Source organism: Monodon monoceros, unplaced genomic scaffold (assembly GCF_005190385.1).
Source record: "Monodon monoceros isolate NGI ecotype Baffin Bay Population unplaced genomic scaffold, NGI_Narwhal_1 Super_Scaffold_18, whole genome shotgun sequence".
NCBI classification, from domain to species: domain Eukaryota; kingdom Metazoa; phylum Chordata; class Mammalia; order Artiodactyla; family Monodontidae; genus Monodon; species Monodon monoceros.
In genome coordinates, this window is record NW_021703774.1 from 2,316,347 (window position 1) to 2,336,358 (window position 20,012).

At 45.2% G+C, this 20,012-nt stretch overlaps 1 protein-coding gene across 1 annotated transcript in view; it reads right to left on the minus strand.

The window, feature by feature from the left end:
• Positions 1–10,381, minus strand: part of NR5A2 (nuclear receptor subfamily 5 group A member 2) — a 128,217-nt gene extending 117,836 nt beyond the window's left edge. The window contains 1 exon segment of the mRNA XM_029228952.1: positions 10,099–10,381. Within this exon segment, the coding sequence (XP_029084785.1) occupies positions 10,099–10,162 (64 nt within the window). The 5' untranslated portion in view covers positions 10,163–10,381.
• Positions 10,382–20,012: the final 9,631 nt, after the last annotated feature.

Below are 20,012 nucleotides of genomic sequence, written 5' to 3' on the forward strand. Positions count from 1 at the left end.
CACCAGGCGCCAGCCAATGAGGACGAGGCGCAGGCTCCAGTCCCCTCGCCTGCCCCAACCTCTTCACCCCGCCTCGCCCCCTCCTACCCCACCCAGGCCCGGGGCGGGGATGCGCACGCGGCGGGTCTTAACAGCGGGTGAGAGGCGACCTCTGTCTGAGCGCGGCGGCCAAGGAGAAGCTCGGGCGGAGGTGTCCGCGCGCAGAGGGGAAGCCAGAGGGACGCGAGTGGGAGTTGGGGGTGAGGGGGCGCCCCCCGCGCGCGCCGGGTGAGGGGCTGCAGGAGGAGTTAAACACATTTAAACAACCCAGAAATGAAAAGAAGAGCTGGCCTGCTCTCGAGGGTCTCCCGGCCTCGTTCCCCTCGGCACTCAGTCCGCGGGCCCCCGGGAGTGGCGGAGCGTCACAGTTCACCTGCTCACCGAGGGGGCAGCCGTGTCGCCGGGAATCTGAACGGCTATCCCCGTTTCCCCATTCTTCCCCAGTTCCTTCTCTCGCTTATAAACACCACCCCGCCTCCTCGAGCCCAAGATTATCTTGGCGGCAGACTTCCTAAATTTTGGTGAACTGGGTTTCCATATAGAATGCAAAGCGCAGCCTGGGCTTTCTTTCTCATTTTGCTGCCTCTTGGGTGGGACGATCCACATCCCAGAGGCCCCGCACTTTAAAAAAAGTTTTAAAGAACCATCTGTTATGCAAGCTATTCCTCCACCCGCCCAGCCCCATCTTCAAAGTTTTCAGATCTCATCCCAACAAGATGAAAACATTTTTTTTTTCCAGCCTCCTGACTGCATGTGAAATGCCTCATATTCAGTGTCTGCTGTGAGACCGGGTAAAGATCAGAGTCCATCCACAAGGGGGTGAATTTGAATCTCAAAGGCTCTGAATTTATTCTACTTGAATGGTATAGAGATCACACAGTCAAACTGGCCAGTCCAGTATTTGATGACTTGAAAAATACTCCAATCACTGCCATGCATAATCTACACTTTTATATGAAATGGGTCGTTCATCGCCTCCCCGCGCCTGGCGATTCAGATACTGTTGCCTCCCGAAACTGATTTGTCATTTTGCTGTTTAACATGCAGTATGCAGAATTTAAGTTATTTAAATCTCAGTTTTAGTAGCATCTGCAGGTTTCATGAAAATGTTTAAGCTTGGTGGGAGGGCTGCCCATTAGTTTGTAAAGGGGAGCGGGCTGAAGTTGCCAAAACTAGTGACCCTTAAGATGCTCAGATTTCAGTGACAGTCCGTCCATTTACAGGATTTCCTATAGTTATTTGAAGTATCACTGTGAATTAAATTCAGAAAGGGGATAAAGTCTCAGGGCTCACATCAGTGCTCGCTGCACTTTCCTTAAGATACAGGTGAACTTCGAGCATCAGTTTATTACAAAGCCTTAATTTAAGAGCACCCTCATCCCACAGCAACCAAACAGCATATGGGGGCACTTTTGCAACGCCTTCCCAACACCAGGCTGGAGCTCTGTGGGAGGGAAGGCCCTCTGGTTGCTGGGACGGGAGGACGAGGTTAGGAGAGCTGAAAGAAGTAGACAGGGGGTCTGACAGCACCAGGGACTTGCAGTGTGGCCTAAATCTTTGCCGGGGACTTGGGGCTGAGCCTGACCTGGCTGGAGGCAAACTTTGTGATCGTGTTCAGGGCCCAGCCTCAGCCCCAGAAGGGCCCTGTTTAGGCCACACCTGACACCTCTTCCGTCTAGGCCAGTCTGCCCTCCCATCACACCCCCAGAGACCTGGAGTGACGGTGACAAAGGGCCAGCTGGTATCCATTTGTCTCCTCACAAAAGCGCGCGGCGATGGCGGGAGAATAGGGGCTGGGGTCAAGGTTTTAAAAATCCTCCCTTAAGAGAATCCACAGTTGAAGCTCTAGTCTAGGCTGACGGCTCTGCTTAGTCAGCTGCGAGCCCAAAGGGCACCGAAAGCGCAGGAGGTCTCAAGCCGAGAGAAAACTTCCTTTCTGAGAACCAAAGGAACCCCGAGCCCCCAATGCTCCGGGCCTCCAGCTCCAGGAACGGAGGAGCTCCCGAGGGCCCCAAACCTTTCCAGGTCCCCTCGGGGGACGTCGAAACCCCGCCTTCGGTGGACAGAGCGGGAAATCTCCCGCGGGAGAGACCCGAGAGTACAGTCACCTTTACCCCGGGCGCTCTGCGTGGGGTTTAGGGGAGCAGACGCAGCGGCAGGGGGGGCAGGGGGGGCTTCCGACCTCGCGCTCCTTCCCGCCCTCCAAGTGCACCCTTCCCCCATCCTCCACCCTAGCACTTACTCTGGCCCTTTGCCCCTTCAATTCCGCTGGGCTGAGGGTCCCCACTGGAGCCCAAGACCCGTTTGTCCCGTGACCTGGGATGGGCCTGGGCGTCTCCCAGAGCACCCTGGCGGAAGGAGCGCTGGGGGAGGAGGTGCCCGAGCTCGCCCGCGGTGCCGGGTCGGTTACCTGGGGATGGTTCCAGGTGGCAGAGGCCTCCGCGCGAGGCGGGAGGGCGAAGCGGACGCCAGGAGGGGAGGCACCTGAGATGAGGATGGGGCACTGGGCCTGTGTGGTCTAAACGTCTCGGCTCGCGGTGGTCTGCGTTCTCGGAGAGATACACCCACCGCCTTGGAATGATAAAGCCCCGGCAGGCGGGCCGACGCCTCCCACCCTCCTCCGGGGAAGTCTCACCGACTGCCTCTTAGTGGGAGCGCACTTAGGAATCCACCCCGGCTGCGGGGCATTTAACCAACCGGTGGGGACGCGAGGCCGGGCGAGACCGTTCCGGCTTTAGCCGCCCCGCGCGTTCTCAACTCGCTCCCTCGCTCCCCTGCCAACTCCTGGCAAACTTCGCTCCCCTTTCCCCCCGCTTCCCCCGCGCCTCCACCTCCTTTCCTACGGGGCTGGTCTCCAGGCTCGTCCTTCCCGGTTCTCACTGTGTCTTCGAGCGTTGATTGACGGTTGCAATTACAAAGGATGATGCCTCGGGGAGGCTCCCGCAGCCTTGATGAGCCCGAGAAGCGCAGTCCCGGCATATTTTATCCAGACTCAGCGCCACGGGGCCGTGCGCCCCGTCCACCCGCGGGCAGGAGCGGAGGGGGGTCTCGCGCTCCCCGCCCGCGAGGATGCGACTGCCTTGCTCTCCCGCCGCCGCCTTCCCGTGGCTCCGCGCCGCGTTACCGAGCGCGCGTCGGGCACAGCCTGCCCCTGACCTGACCTGAGAAGTGTCGGGCGGCCCCGCGCGCTTCCCGCGTGCAGTCTGCAAAGGCGTAAGAGGTGATGGTTTTCAGGACTGGTTCAAGTTTCCTGGGCTCGGCAGACACGTGTCCCCGGAAGAACAGCGTGGAAGACCTACGTCTCCCGCCCGCCTGGGTGGGAGAAGCCTGCCACGACCCAGCACGACCCGCCCAACCCCGCACGAAACTTGCAAATCTACATCCTTGGAAACAATGTCTAACACCTCCTCCATTCCTACTTTTTGGTGCTTTCGAGAAACCAGAATACTTTTCTCGTAGCACGTGCCTACTCTTTAGCCGCAGAAGAAACCTAGATTTTTTTTTTTTTTTTCCCCTCCGAAAGTCTCCACTACCAGGCCGGGATAGCCCGAGGGGAAAGAGAAACAAGTTTATCAGTCTACTGAAGCTCGGGTTCTGCCTAAGTTCTCCGCCCCTCGAAAAGCCCATCAGAAGCCACTTTTGCTTTCCTCTGAAAATTAAGTTCAGCTAGAACTCCAGAGTTCCGCTGCTGAGCTGGAGCCGGGAAGGGGGGTGGTGCTGGGCTACCCCCCCCCCCCGCTCCTAGGCGCTCCACCCCCGCGTTCGAAGCACTTTTTTATTTTTTTAAAGAGAGGTTAAATTTTAGCGCAGACATATAAATTAACAAAGAGCATCGAATTGGCCGAAGCTTTCAGAGAATAAACTGGAATAGGTGAGAAGTCGTGTCATGTTAAAAAAAAAAAAAATTCCCTTTCTGCTGCCCGAGTAAACAGCCTGTAGTCCAGGAGGAAAAACTGCAGCCAGTCTAGCTAGACCTTCTACCCCTAGAAAGACTGCCTGGTAGGGGGTGGCCAGCCAATGGCGACTGACTCACAGTCACTATGGGAGTATCTTAGTATATCAGGGCCCCGTCTTTACCAGCGAGGAAAACGCAAGGTGCCGCATTTATCTGGGTAATCAAGACTCCTCCACCCCCTCCAAACAAACTCGCATCCTTTCCCTGAAGGACAGGTGAGGTTTTTGGAGACTTTGGCCTGTGTTATCGGAATCTACGGCTCTCGGTAATAAGGCTTCCCTGTAGAAGTTTTTAGACTTCATTTTCTTTGGGGCGGGTTGCCCCTGCCCAGGGGTCTAGGCGCGTCCCACCTTGGTCGAGCCGGTGCCCTTCGAGGTGAATGGGGAGATCCGGTCTGGAGAAAGGAGCCGGCTGGGAAATAACCTTGGGTAGGTGGTCCAATCTAATCTAGCTCTTCCTCTCTGTAATTGAAATGGAGATGTGAGTCAGCTCCAGCTCAACACTGGAGACTCCACTCTCGGAACCATCCCTGTCCATTCTCGGGACAAACCAGAACACTGAGTGACGTTCTCGAGGACGACGCTGGCGCCTGCGGGCCCCCAAGCGCTGGGTGAAACCTGCTGAACGCTCACACGGCGACTCCACCCCCCGTGGTCCCTCCCGCGCCTCAACCTGGACCGGGAACTCAGATCTGAGCACTAGGTGATTCTAGGCTGACATCCCATTGAATCTGGCCAGACTGGAAGCTTCATGAGGGAAAGGACGACGTGCCGCTTAGCTTCCGAATGGGGCCCCGGCTGTGGCCGCGCGGGGTTGGACATCGGGAGCCTCCGGCCTTAGGGAAGCCCCTGCGCAGGGTGTTCTGGTTCTTAAGATCCAAGAGCGCCGGACCCGCAGAACTGCGGCCGTCGAGCAATTCAGGTCCCTCTTGGACAATAGAGAAAGAGTGGGTTTGGAAAGGCGGCACTCGGGGTGGTCTCGTCCCCCTGGGGCATGCCGCGCGGGCGTAGGGAGAGTGTTAGGGGCCCCGAGATGCCGCGGATCGCGCTTTTCGGAGGGTGTCAGCTCCTTTTCCGACTTGCAGACAACTTTCGTGGTTAAGAGATGGTGGCCAGCGTGCGCCGAGCCTTGGGGAAGAATTCTTTCGCTTTCCCCCAGGGTTTCTCGTCTGGACACTGTGAGGCCTCGCTTCGGGGACCTGGTGGCGGGTTCCGAACAGTTTTCTTTCCAATCCTATAGACACCGCTGGAGGCGGCGGAGCTTTGGGGCCCTGAGGCTACGGACGTCCAGAGCCAAGGCTCAGCAGCATTAACTGTGGAAAACGTTAGCGCCGGGCGTGGGACCAGCATCTCCCTGCAGGAGACACACCCGGCTTTGTCAAAAGTGCTTAAAAAGGGCGGGGGAGGAGGTGCTTAAACTATCTCTTTCCCTATGCCCTCCCCCCAGGAGACCTTTGCTCGTTTCTTAGGAGTAAAAAGTCCTCTCTAAACTCTCTCATTTTGGGTGATTTCCCTGCCGTCCTCATATCACTGACTCTATAACAAGTGGATGCTGTGAATTTCCTCTCAATTTCCTTTTCATCCACTCAGGAGCCTCGCGAGTTGCTACCATAAGCCACAGAACTGCAAGCTCAACGTCAAACTCCAGAGATCCTTTCAGGAAATTCCAGAGTCAGAGACCAGAAGTGCCTCCCTGCTCCCACCCCCCCGCCCCCCATCTCTGCTCAGCTCTCAGGGCTCCAGATGGCTCCACCCCACCCATACGCCACGCCCCAGCCCACCCTTCCAAATTCTTCGGGGTTTCCACTGCGGATTGAAGAGGGAGATAAAGAGCGATTGACAAATGTCTTACTTAAGTCCAAAATGCCTTTCTGAAGAAAGTCTGAGTAGACAAACATTGTTTGTAATCATAATTGCTTTATATCAACAAGAGCAAAAAGATACTACCTTGAGGAAAAAGCACGGATTTCAGAGTCACATCCATGATTTCCATTTACAGCCCCACTCTCTGACAAACTGAGTGACCTTGGGTAAATCACTTGACCTTTCTGAGTCCATTTTTTTCTTCATCAGTAAAGTAAGGCTAACAAAGAAAACTTTTTTAAAACAAAATAAACTTTATGCACAGGTGATCGTGTCAGAAGAGCAGCCCACAGCACTGTTATTCATATCAGTTCTTTTATCTTTTTCCCTTTCTCCCTAATTTCCCCTAAACCATCCTCTGTAAGGAAAACAACTAGGAAGGGAATCGCTTGCCATTCTAAGGACCATTAAAAATGGATCCTTCCAGTGGGAGGTTCTTGCCAACGCCACCATCTTGCAGTGTCTGACACAGTCCTCAGGACTCAATCACATTACCCGCAGACATTCAGCTTATTTGAGGTTTAAAAGTAAAATGTATCTTTTCTTACTTGTCAGTCACACAAAAACACACAGGCAGCCTTTATTGATCGGTCTGGTCAATTTCAGTCCACATGTTTCCCCAGGCTCAGTCTCTCATACACCGGGTCACATTTCAGCTCCTCCCCAGGCCCTTCCCAGACACAATGGCGCCCCAAACTCCTGAAGTTCCTTGAAGCCGAGTGGGTTTCTCAGAGAAGTTGTTCCAGCAAGGTGAAGAGTGAAGACATACCCTCAAATAAGTAGCTTTATCCTGAGGTAGGTTCTGGACTTGGGGAGTAAGACATCTGACTCTTGCCCTGCATAAGGCATCCCTGGAGGTGTTTGGGGAGGTTGGAAAACTGGCGGGAGACTGTCCCAGAGCCCCTCCCTCTCTAGCTCAGCTCAAGTTCAAGGCTGAATCCAAGATAACCCTAGACATTGTGTCTGCCGGGAGGGGTCAAGTAAAGAAAAAAAGCATTCCCAAGCCTCTGTTCTGGCTTCATCCATACACCTCTCTTGGTTTATTAAAAGAGGCATAAAAGAAATTCTTTAAGTCCCATCACAATTGAGGATCCTGGCCAGCAAAGAGAATCTGAGATGCATTGTTTCGGAAGTAGGCAGGACCCGGGAAGGAGACAAGGCTCTGAGACTCAGCTTCCTGGAGGGAACTGGCTGCCTAAGCCCAGCAGCAAGAATCAGACCATGGGCTTGGGTAGCTGGTATTGTAAACAGCACTGCAAATAAAGCTGGCTAGAGGTTATGGTGACATAACAGGCTTTCTCACTTTCCACTGTGTGACGTTGACTTCCAGAGATCTTAAGGGCACAGAGCTTACTGGAGGTTATCACTGGAATCAAATCAGACTCCGAGAGTGCTAAGGGGACCAGATAACAACGTTTATATCACAGTCTCAAGACAGCATTTGCACTGTGTATTACGTACCCCTAACCACACAGACAGAACCTCCTGTGGTCAGGATGCAACATTATATGGACTGTATAATATTCTTCAAAAATGCACTTAATTCGAAGAATGACATAAATTTAATACAAATCAAACATAACGTTGAGCACATTGCAAGAGGGTCAATAAATACTCGTTACATGACATGCTTCCTACCACACAGGTTTGGCTCTTTTGCTGACATAGACAGGTACTTTATTGTCTCTCTCAAAGTAGTACTGCGTGTGATTCAGTAAAATCACCCCATTTGTGAGAAAGGAAAAAGCCTAAGCCAGAAACCGAGAATCTGGACAGCATCCCAGAGCTAGTTAACTTTAGGGGAACTATCTGGTTGTAACCCAAGTCTCCTGCTCTTACACCGCACAGATTATCTTGCAGGTAGGCAGAAGGAACAACGGCATCTTATTTTCACTTTTCTATATGAGCACGGACGTCTATATGCAATTTTCATGGAACCACCGGTGTGCATAGAAGAAAAATGTCATGCCATGTCTCTAGGACCCATAGAGACAGCTTTTTAGATAAACAGAGGCACATTTCCCAGAAAAACACAAATGAGCTGATGTAGAATTCAAACCCTGACTGAGCTGTACATACACTGGGCTTAGTTTTGGGAACCTCTCCCCACTCCATCCCAACGTGCAACTTGCCATCAAAGCCACCGGGACCTCAGACCCTCTGAGCTGCACCCGTGGGTTCTCCTCACTGGGCCTGCCCGGGGCGGTCAGACCCCCATCCAAGAGGCAACTGGCTTTCAGGGACCCACTGGAGGACCTGATGGCTCCAGTGTCCCTCCGGGTGACGGTCTAGCCAAGAACCCCGGGAATGGCCCCCAGCACCCCCGGGAGGCTACGCTGTGGAACAGACGGACCCTCAGTGCCAGCAGCAGCCTCCGGGTAAATAGGGACACCCCACAACCAACCGTGGGGCTGCAATACCCGGGGACGGGGGAGAGAGCGTGCCTGGGCCGGGAGGGGGCGGTGGCTGAGAATGAGATCCGGAAAGAGGGGTTTTTTAACCGCAAAATTCACTGTTATTTTGTCACCCTAGGATCTGGCGCCCGGAAGTGCCCGCACAGGTTTCGGGTGTCGGGGGCGGGCTCGCGGAGGCCCTGGGCTTCTCCTTCGGGGCCTTCTTGAGGCTCAGCCTCTAGCGATCCCTCCGGGGCTAGACGGACGCCCAGCCGGCTGCCGGCGCTCCGGACCCGGCGGACCCCAAACTTGCAGGTGGTCCAGCTTCACGCCCGGGACGGACCCGGCGCGTCCGGTGAAAAATGCGCTTCTTCCGCGGTAGCCGAGGCAACGCGAAAGTGGCTTCTCCACCATCTCCCCCGCATTCCTTCACCCCGGGTCTGCGCCGCGCCGTGGGGGTCCTCGTGTGTGGTCTCGGGAATGCCCTCGCCCTGAATTCGCATCCGCGGGCGGGTGAGTCTCCGAGCGCGCCCTCGCCGCGCGCCCCCGCCTCCACGGCCCGAGCGCGCCTCTCCCCGCGCGCCCCCGCATCCCCGACCCGAGCGCGCCCTCGCCGCGCGCCGCCGACGCCAGCAGCGCGGTGGCCCAGCGCGGCCGCTGCCTGTAGGGACCCTTCGCCCATGCGCCCAGGCGGCTGCGCCCCGGGCAAAGATTTGAAATCGCTCTGTGTTGTGTTCCAGCTCCTTCTGTGCCCGTATTTTCTTTTTATCAACAGAGCAATTGCTTCTCTGTTGCACTCTGCCTGCCTTCCCGGTGTTTTCTTTTTCGTAAGTACAGAACATTATTTTTGGTAACCATTTCCTCAACTGATATACTTTAGGGTGTAGTTGGCCCATAAAAAAAGCAATCACTGCGTTCGGTGGAGTCAGCTGGTTATCAAGGGAGAGAGAGGAAAAGCCGAAGCCTTGATTTTCCTTCTTGTTCCAGCGGCGCTGGAATTCAGCGCCGATGACAGGCCTCTGCCTCTGCGAATTACAGGGAAATTCCGGTTCGAAAGTCTAAGAAAGGGCTACAAGAAAGGGCTTAGGTCTTTCAAAAACTAGTGGGAAGGAAGAAGGGCAAGATTTCCAACAGACTAATAATTACAGACCCCTGGGAATTACTTCCCTTTAGTCCTTTACTTTCAGGATTAATTAAAGGTATTCTTGCTGTAACGTTAACGTTTGTGACTCGCCATTATTTTTTAAAAATGAAAATAAACTTTGTTTACTTATTCTGTTTATGAAAAGAAGACATGCTCATTATTTTGCAAAACAGTCACCCTTAACTTCTAATCCTTAACTAATGACGGTTTTTTTGGTTTGTTTTTGTTTTTGGCTCGAAAAACAAAAGTTTTCTATGATATCTGCAATGAATGAGACATACTGTGATGTGGCTTGAAACTCCACAGATACGCGAAAGCACTTGGTGAAGTTTGATCAATGGTGACTCCATATGGCTAACTTGTTTCAAGGTGTTCAAATTTTAGTTTACTATTTCTCATTTAAAATTATCAGAAAATATTAGGGATGAAGGTGAGATATTGTACATTTTGTTTTCTGGCCGTTTTAGGCTAATAGGATGACGTGCAAAAACAGAGGATATAATGAATACTTGAAGTATTCGATTGCCTTTTTTGAACTTCAAGAAAGATATATGTGTGATATATATGTGGACTTATGTGCTTTTAATAAACACAATTGGAAAAGCAGTGACTTATAATAGTAAACCCATCAATGAGAGTAAATTACATGTATTAGTGTAGTAGCAGGATAATAAATAGATGATAAAAAGAGCAACTCCTACTTACCAATAGGTGTAAGTCCGTGCTTTAGAGATTCTTGTAAATCCCCAGTATCCGAATTAGAAGACATTGTTAATGAAATTATAGGCAGTCCTTTGGCTTAAAGCAGAAATCATTGAGCATAAGAAAAAGTGCAGCTTGTCAAATTTTGTAGCCTTGGGGAGGACACATCAGACTACAGTAACCCTTAGTGAAAGTTAAGAAAAAGCAAAAAACAAAAAAAATCCAAGAATCCAGAAAGTTACAAGCAAGTATTTCCCTGGACTCTGTACTTTTTCCAGCATTAGTGACCTGCTGTAAACAATGTATCCAGTTTCATGATGGTTTCTAATCAGAGGAATGGAAACTTTCGATAGGCTTGGACTAATCACGTGACTCTATGCAGGTTGATAAGAGGACCCTGTTATAAAGTGACAGCAAAAGAGATAAGAACTCTCGGCAGATAATGGCAAACAAATGATTAACTCAGAAACGGAGAGGTGCAGTGCAGCTCAGAGAGTGGAAAGTTGTAAAACTGAGGGGTCAGAAGATCATACTTAGTGGATAAAACTCCAAACCAGCTTAAATCCACTAACTAAACTCAGGCTTGTGACATACCCCCTTGATGTCATCACCTCTTTGCATAGAGGAGGACGGACGTAGCTCTTCTGACCTCTGTAAATATATTTTAGATGATAACGTTGGCAGACATTCATTCTTTAAGTGATGACTAGGGATATGATTGACACTTTGAAGCACTACAGGTAGCATTACCGAGCTTGTGCTCATTTATTTATTCATGTTTTGTCAACCAGCTTTTTTATCATGCCTGTTCATTAGCTGAGGAGTTAACCTTAGCTTGTTTGTACACTGGTCAGTTGATTAAAAGGGCAGCCTATCTCTTTACCCCGATAAAGTAAAACTTATACTTTGAGGTTCATGCTGCCAAAATGATGAATGTGTAATACGTTTTCCATAATTTAAAAATTATCATTCTTTCCTTGAATCCATGGAAAAAATCTGGATTACTCCTGACCATGAAAGAATTATTACTCAAATGACCAAGGGTAGTTTTAGGCTCTTGTGAAATATCCCTGTTGTTCTTTAAAGTAATAAAGTCTGGATTCTTAGAGCAATGTATGTCTTTTCCTATGTTGTGGAACAACAGTTAGTTATTTTCTTGTATGTTTTGATTTTGCTAATGGAGCAAACTTTTTTTTTTTTAATTTTTTTATTGGCCTGAGATCCTATTTGGAAAACCCAGAATGTTTATGTATAGCATTTTTTTCCCATCAAAATTTTAATTTTTTTGGATTAGGTTTGACTGTGTATAATAGAAAAAGCAGAATGCCAGTGGTTTAACTAAGACATTTATTTATCTCTTGTAAAAGAAATTCAGAGGTAGTGATGGTACAGTGGCCCTACAAGGTTGTCCAGGACCTGGTTCTTTCCGTTTTACTCTCCTCTGTCTCTTGTCCTCGTGTTCCAAAATGACTGCTAGAGGTCAGCCATCACTACCAGGAAGCAGTACAGAGGAAGGGAGAAAACACATATTCCTTTTCCAGGACATTTCCTGAAAGTGCCATGTAAACACTTTGCTTACAGCTCACTAGGCAGAAATTTGACACATACCCACACTTAGCTGCAAGGGAGGCTGGGGAGTGAAGTATATAGCTGGGCAAGTAAATGTATATTTCAAACTAACAAGGATTGGGTAATTATAATCATCCATGTCAGTTCTTTGTTGTTAGTTCTTTAAACAGTCAAACAATAATGTGGCATAATACCAGAAATGTACATATGTAGATATTAGAGGACCTATGATCCTGAAAAGCAGCCATTCTCTTAAAAATTATAAGCTCTAAAAGCTTTTTGCTTATGTGAATTATATCTATTAGTATTTATTTTATTCCACATTAAAATTGAGAAAGTAAAAAAATTATTATTTTTAAAATTTTTATTGGAGTATAGTTGATTTACAATGCTGTGTTAGTTTCAGGTGTACAGCAAAATGAATCAGTTATATATATATATCCATTCTAAAAAAGTATTACTTATAAATATATTAATTTGTAGTTATTAAAGTATATTACTATAAATAACACATTGAAAATTGAAAATAGCTGTTTTCCAAAACAAAATAATCCATAAAAAGTGACATTTTCAGAAGCCTTTTTAATGTCTAGCTTAATAGAAACCTGGATTCTCACATCTCCTTCTGCATTCAGTCTTTAGTGATATGTTGTTTTGGCTGAAGTATATAAAAAACGTGGGACTTCCCTGGTGGCACAGTGGTTAAGAATCCACCTGTCAATGCAGGGGACACGGGTTCGAGCCCTGGTCTGGGAGGATCCCACATGCCGCGGAGCAACTAGGCCCGTGAGCCACAACTACTGAGCCTGCGCGTCTGGAGCCTGTGCTCCGCAATAAGAGAGGCCGCGATAGTGAGAGGCCCGCGCACCGCGATGAAGAGTGGCCCCCGCTTGCCACAACTAGAGAAAGCCCTCGCACAGAAACGAAGACCCAACACAGCCATAAATTAATTAATTAATTAATTAATAAACTCCTACCCCCAACATCTTGTTAAAAAAAAAAAAAAGATGTGGTACATATATACAATGAAATAGTCCTTAGCCATAAAAAAGAATGAAATAACGCCATTTGCAGCAACATGGATGGACCTAGAGATGATCATACTAAGTGAAGTAAGTCAGACAAAGACAAATGCTGTATATCATTTATATGTGGAATCTAAAACATGATGCAAACAAACTTATCTGTGACAGAAACAGACTCACAGACGTAGAGAACAGACTTGAACACATTATAACCTAATTAGATCAGTTGTTTAAATCAAAATGTTAATAAGGCTAAAGTCCAAGTTTTAAAGTTTTATAAATGGAAAATTATTTGCAAGATCAGAGGGACACCTAGTATTGCTAGCTAACACTCACAGACTTGGGCCTTAGTTAGTGCAGTTGACAAAAACAAAGTGACCTTTTCTGAAAGTTTTGCTTGGATAGGGATACTGGGTAAGTTGGAATATAAATTTATGACACTAGCTAATTTTCATGTTAAAATTGAAATTTTATTTTATTCTTTTAGGTTTCTGGAAGAGAATCTTTCTCAATCAGTGACTAAAGCCCATGTATCAATATTTTCAAGCCTTTATGTGCTTTTAAACAATGTTAACATTGATGCTTCTTTTTTTAACTTAATTTTGATTTTATATTATAGTCGATTTACAATGTTGTGTTAGTTGCAGGTGTACAGCAAAGTGATTCAGTTATACATAAACATACATCCATTCTTTTTCAGGTTCTTTCCCCATATAAGTTATTACAAGAATCTTGAGTAGAGTTCCCTGTGCTCTACGGTAGGTTCTTGTTGATTATTTATTTTATATATAGTAGTGTGGATGCTTTTTTTAAACTAAGTAAATGGGGTGCGTATGTATGTGTACGGGTCATTTATAACTGAATATATGGACCTTGGTTGTAACATAATTTCACACGTCATATACTGTAATAGATTAAGCAGTCATTGTCTGAAGAGTCACATTATAGAATTCATTATCCCCCCTTTTTCCTTTGTTGTTTACTCTGATTACTGTTATGTTTTCATTTCTCCTCTTGCTTCATGTTATTTTGGTTGAAATGTTGGAATACTGCATCGGAAAGATATGGTTGGAATACTGCATCGGAAAGATAAATGTGCTCTATGGGAAGACCAGTTAGAAGAGAAATGAGAATAAAGGAAGACCTCTCACGTCCTCCCTCTCTGCCGCGTTTTAGCTGTGTTGCTGGCTTCCCGCCCTGCTGGACGTACACTCTCCTCTGTGTCCGGTTTGGGTGGCGTGGGGCCTGGGTGACTCCTGGAAATCAGGGTGAGAATTGGCAGTGGCCATGACTGTGGTCCAGAGGTGGCATTTGATAAACATGCCGTTGTTTTCTCTGAGCTTTAAGCTCTTGTGTACACTCTACTTTGCATGAATACATTAGGTATTATTTACTTAGATTCCTTTTTTTCTTTTAAATATATCATGGATTTCAAAATATGATCTTTATTGAAACGGATGATTTCTTCTCTAATTTTCAGATAGAAACCCAGGAGGAGCATATATTTTTGCAGGCATATTTTACACCTGTAACTGCTTTGGAAGATGTAGGTCTTCTTTCACACGTGCCTGAGTGTTGGACACACATTTGTTAAGGCTTTACGTACTATTCAACCCATCAAATAGTCTTGCCCATCAAATCCTCCCAACACGCTGGCTGTTCACCTAATTGTCTTTACCTGAAAAACCATGAAGTTGTGGTTGGTGAATGCAGCCTGTCTGAGCAGGAGAGCACATTATAAGATCATGGTCGCCATGAAGGTAGTAGTTAAGCATCTGGGATTTGGGGTCAGAAAATTCACAATTGCCATACTCACTTTGTTCCCTACTCAGGGGCAAAGCAATGCTTGACCTCTTTGAGCATTAGAGTCTTCAAGTAAAAATGACAAAAATTATGGAATCCAATAGTGTTTGTTGTGAGAAGTAAATGAGATCATATATAGAAAGTGCCCAATACATATTTTGATGTCATTAAAAACCAGTATGGACCGTGTGACTTGGGTTCTTGGGTGAGAGACTCATCTTCCATAATGGAATTTTGGAAAACATATGCAAGTTTCTTCTTTTGTATTTTGTTTTTGACACCAGTTCTTAGTTTAGTCACATACTACTTGACACCCTATAGAAGACCTCCCATGATTTATAGTTTAATAGTATTATGTAATGCTTTGCTTTCTCTTCCTTTTTTGTGTATGGCTAATAAAACATGGAACAATAAAAAAGATTGGATTTCATTCTTTGTTACATGCTTCTGATTAGACAGAATTATTTACAAAATATACAAAAAATGTTAAAGGATGATAGCATTACTGGGTTCCTAATAACTCCCACCAGAACCTTTAAAACATACTATTTGCTATTTGTCACTCTTATTCACGTTCCTGTAGAACTTACTGGCATGTGGAGGAAACGTTGCATTAATGAGTTACTTTGGTCTTTTGAAGCTTATCTAGGAGGCTAATTGAATAGAAATAGATACTCAGTACTTTGTGAGAAATGAACATATTTTTGTGAAAGAAAGGCTGGAATAACATTCACATGTGATATGAATAACAGGTGCTCGGAACTCAGCCCCACAGATGGTTAATGAACAATTTAGGTTCCAACCGGGCTGGGGGAAAAGCACAAAAGAAATTACAACCTCAATTTTTAGTAATTATTTTTCCCAATCAAGGCAGTCTAACCACTTCCTTTTGGTGAATGTGGGCATTTAATCACCTTCATTATCCCACCGAACTCAGATACCACCACAGAGCACACTTACAGTGACTCACATGTACAAGGATACATGTTTATAATGATAAAACATTATTTGCTAACTGATTTCAGAAAGGATTTGTAAATGATTGACAGATAACTAATGACTCCTAGGCATCTTTGCCAAAATCCAGAAAGCGTTCGGTAATGTCATCTGAGCCCGTACTGCATGAGGATGTTGAAGTTCAGTTAATGAATTACAGTCACTGTAAACTTCCTGGATACACTCTTCCAAGGCATTATGACATATCTGTTAGGAATGGATATCCTTGTAAAGTCGGATTTCTGGTCAGCACCGTGCATAAGCACACACCAGAAAGACCCTGTGGGTATGTTTATACCTGGATTTATTAAGAACAAGCACCCGAAATGACTCATCATTCAAATGGACTGATTGAAGCAGCTACTGGGGAGTTTACAGAGGACTTAGAAGAAGAACCAGTTAGTTTTTGCCAAACCATGGCTTACTGGGGCGTTTTTGCTGATACCCTTTACTAACAATGCCATTTGTCACTGATTTCATTGAAGACCTGGGCTAGCACTGGCACTGAATAACTAACTAAATAAATAAATCAGCTTCTTTAACAACCCCCAAGCCCCCAATTATATAAGATGATGGGGTGGCAGATCTGGAAAAATAATGACTATGTAAAGATTTCTTTTCATTCTTTTTAATAACTGTGAGAAATGTGGCACCTGGCAGGAAAGATAAGTTACTTTTACACAGTACTGTTATGGCCAGGTAAATATTACTCACTTTTTATAGCACTAATAATTAAACAGAGCCTTAGTCAATCTTTCAGCAATTGAAATATTTAAGACTTTATTCTTCTGTAGGCTTGTGTTGAGTTCCCCACGTTTATCACAATCTGTGATTTGACTTATGGTTCATATCTTTATTTAGAGTAAATGAAATAAACTCAGTGCCATTTTGTTTCCATTTAAGGCCTTTTAAAACATTTAGGCAAATAACTAAATTATCTAAACTGTTTTTAAAAAAGGGATCCATAGAGCATCCAAAGTGATTTCCCTAGGAGTTACATAGTAATTATTTTCTAAAAAATATGGAGCCAAAAAATACATCTCAGACGTGCTTAATTCATGCAACTGAAGGTTATGTATTACCTGGCATTATCTCGTAGACCACATGAATAAAACACTTTTTCAAGTAATAAGTGTTCCTCTAGAATGGAATATTTTATATGGTTAAATCTTATATGGGGACATATAACTCAATCTTGATTGCGTTTCAGTTATTCTAATAGAAATCGTTTTATTGTTTTTTTTGCCCTCTCAATCCTTTGTAAAAAAAAATGTTTAATCAAAAATGATAAAGTAGAATTTAAAAATATCTATTCCTTAAACAGTTTCTCAACACAGCAATCTGCGATTAGTCAAAACATCAATCATTAATCTACTGACTATAATAAAATAATGGCATAAATGCACATTACATTTTGGGAAAGGAAAGATAAAACCAAAAAAGAAAGGACTAATTGAAAAAAAACTGAAGACACTTAGAAAGGTCATCTTATACTATACGAAACTGAGAAAAACAAAAATGAATTTCGAAGAGGCAGGCATACTTTCTACCTGTTATTTTTATTTCCATGAAAATAGCAAGTTATACCCTCAAGCATAATTTATTTAGATACTAATGTATTTTAGATTTTTCAAGTTCTTTTACATGTCCCAGAAAGCCACAAACCATCCAATTTTTCTATTTTATGCTAATAATTAAAAGAAAAAAGAGTTGATATTACAGGTAAATAAAAAAATTGAAATTGTTGTGAGATTTCAATTATCTATTCTCTCTTTCATTAACTTCCATTACCACCCAAATTTAAATGTGCTGTTTTTAAATTTAGTGACATTTTTGACCTTTATTATGATCTTAAAGCTTTAGTCATATTAATTATATAATATTAGAATATATATGATATTTAGAACAGTTGTTACTAGATATGTGATTTTTGACTACTTTTTCGACCTCTCTTTACCTCTATAGCCTCATGTATCATTTCTCCATTTACTGAGCACATACTATATGCCAGGCACTCTGTGAAGTGCCTCACATACGCTCTATCATTTAATCCTAAAACTAATTATTATGAATTAAATGATATATATGCCTGGCACACAGTAGTTGTTCAATAAACATCAGCTGACAATATTAGTATTGACGGCTGGGAAGATTTACACTAGGGAAATGCAAAGACCTTTAAACATAGAATTGGTAATGCATGATGTCCTTAAATGATGTAAATATATATACATATGAACAAATCATAAGTGCAGATCCAATTCATCATGTCCCAAATGGAACTCATTATCTTTCATTTCAAATGCCATTTTTTTTTTTTTTGGATGAATGACACCACCAAATTGCTAAATCGGAAATTTGGGTACCATTCTAAAAATCTCCCTCTGATTTACTTGCTGTGTCTATTCAGTTGCCCAGCTTAGTTCATTCTGTTTCAATAACATCCCTCAGTGGCATCCTGTCCTCTGGTTCTGTCATTGCCTTGGCTTCTGACATCCACATTGGACAACTCACGGGCTTTGAGGCAGAGGGACTTGAGGTCTGGTCTGGGCACATCTTTGATTAACATGGTGACCCTTGGTGAATTCTGTGTTCCCTTTAACTCTGTTTTCTCAGTGTGGGTGCAGCATGAACCACGACTCCTGAGATGGTGGGAAGGTTAGATGAGAACTCGCGGCGCAGGTGTAGCCTGACGACTGATACATACAGGCCCCTCATCATTTCTCCCTTTGATCCTTTCTGTCACCTCCCGAGGGTTCCTTGTCTTGCTTTGGCTTCTTCTAGGCTTTTCACACACTCCTGCTTAACGAATTTTAAAAAATTGAATAATGATTCTGCTGCTTAAAATTCTTCGGTGGTTTGCCATACTCTTTTTTTATATATATATAAATGTATTTATTTTTGGCTGTGTTGGGTCTTCGTTGCTGCGTGCGGGCTTTCTCTAGTTGCGGCCGGGGGCGGGGGGGGGGCTCCTCATCGTTGAGGTGCGCAGGCTTCTCATTGCGGTGGCTTCTCTTGTTGCAGAGCACGGGCTCTAAGTGTGCGGGCTTCAGTAGTTGTGGCTCGCGAGCTTTAGGGCGCAGGCTCAATAGTTATGGCACAGGGGCTTAGTTGCTCCGCAGCATGTGGGATCTTCCCGGACCAGGGCTCGAACCCTTGTCCCCTGCACTGGCAGGCGGATTCTTAACCACTGCACCACCAAGGAAGCCCTGCCATACTCTTTAGGATAAAAAGTTCATAGTTTAAGTTTATTACACAAGACCCTTTAGGATCTGACCTTTTTTTTTTAACTTCTCTGATCTATCTTCTCCCCCACTTTCTCATTAATTCTGTACTCTACCTATAAGAACTACTTGTCAAGTCTCAAAACATCACAGTGTTTCATGCCTCTCTCTGTTCACTCATCTCTTCGTTTGTTCATTTATCCATCCATCTGCTTCGTCAGCTAAAATGTACAAGAGGCTATAATGGTGCTGGGGATAAAGAGTCAACCTCACGAGGTTCGATTTGGTGGAAGAGAGAAAAGAGGAGAGTTAATTATCAGAGCTTAGGGTGCTGGGGGTACGCAGGTGTCCCTAATCCATCTTGGGAGAGATGAACAGCAAACATCCTGGAGGAAGTGGGGCTGGAGGATCCTTGAGGACAAAGCAGAGTGAGCCAGCCGAGTGACAAGGGGGCTCCTGAGAGGAAGCAGTTCACACCAGCCATGGAAGCGTGAGATGTGGAGTGCTCGGGGCCCTGACCCCATTCCACAGGAGCAAAGCCTGGCCTGAGTTTAACATATGTCCTTGGAGCGTGGAAACATGCAAACGGAGAGAACGGCCAACAATTGGCGATGGCTGAATAAATGATACTATCTCCACTTCACTGGCTACAATGAAGCCATTGAAAAAAAAAAAAAGCTAAGCAGAGCCTTCACTGGATGGCTTGGAGGGATTCCTGTGAAGTATTTATGGCTGCATGGGCAAAGCAAGGTAATTGTATGCGTGGGAGAACCAAGCAAAAGAGAAGAAAAGATGATAGAGGCGTGTGATCACATTTATGCGTTTGGGTAAAAATCTGTGTACATGTAGATATGTATACAAATAAAATAAAGAGATTAAAGCAACTTAGAAAATGCAGTCAAGTATAAAGGGAAGATATACAAATCACCTGTAATCCTGACATCCTGAGATCTTAAAGCTCTGAAATATTTTCTTCTAATCTTTTCCTATGTATTTAAGGATTTAAATACAGACAAATTTGGTATCATATTGTATATATTGTTTTATGTTCTGCCCTTTAAAAAATTATTTATAACAACCCTTGCTTAATAGATATTACAACGTTTATTTCATTTTATTTATTTATTTTTTCCAGCATGTGGGATCTTAGTTCCCCAACCAGGGATCAAACACGTGCCCCCTGCATTGAGAGCATGGAGTTTTAACCACTGGACCACCAGGGAAGTCCCTATATTCTGCCCTTTTAAACATCTATGTTATATGATCAATATTTTTCCATCCCATTATATTTTTTCTAAAT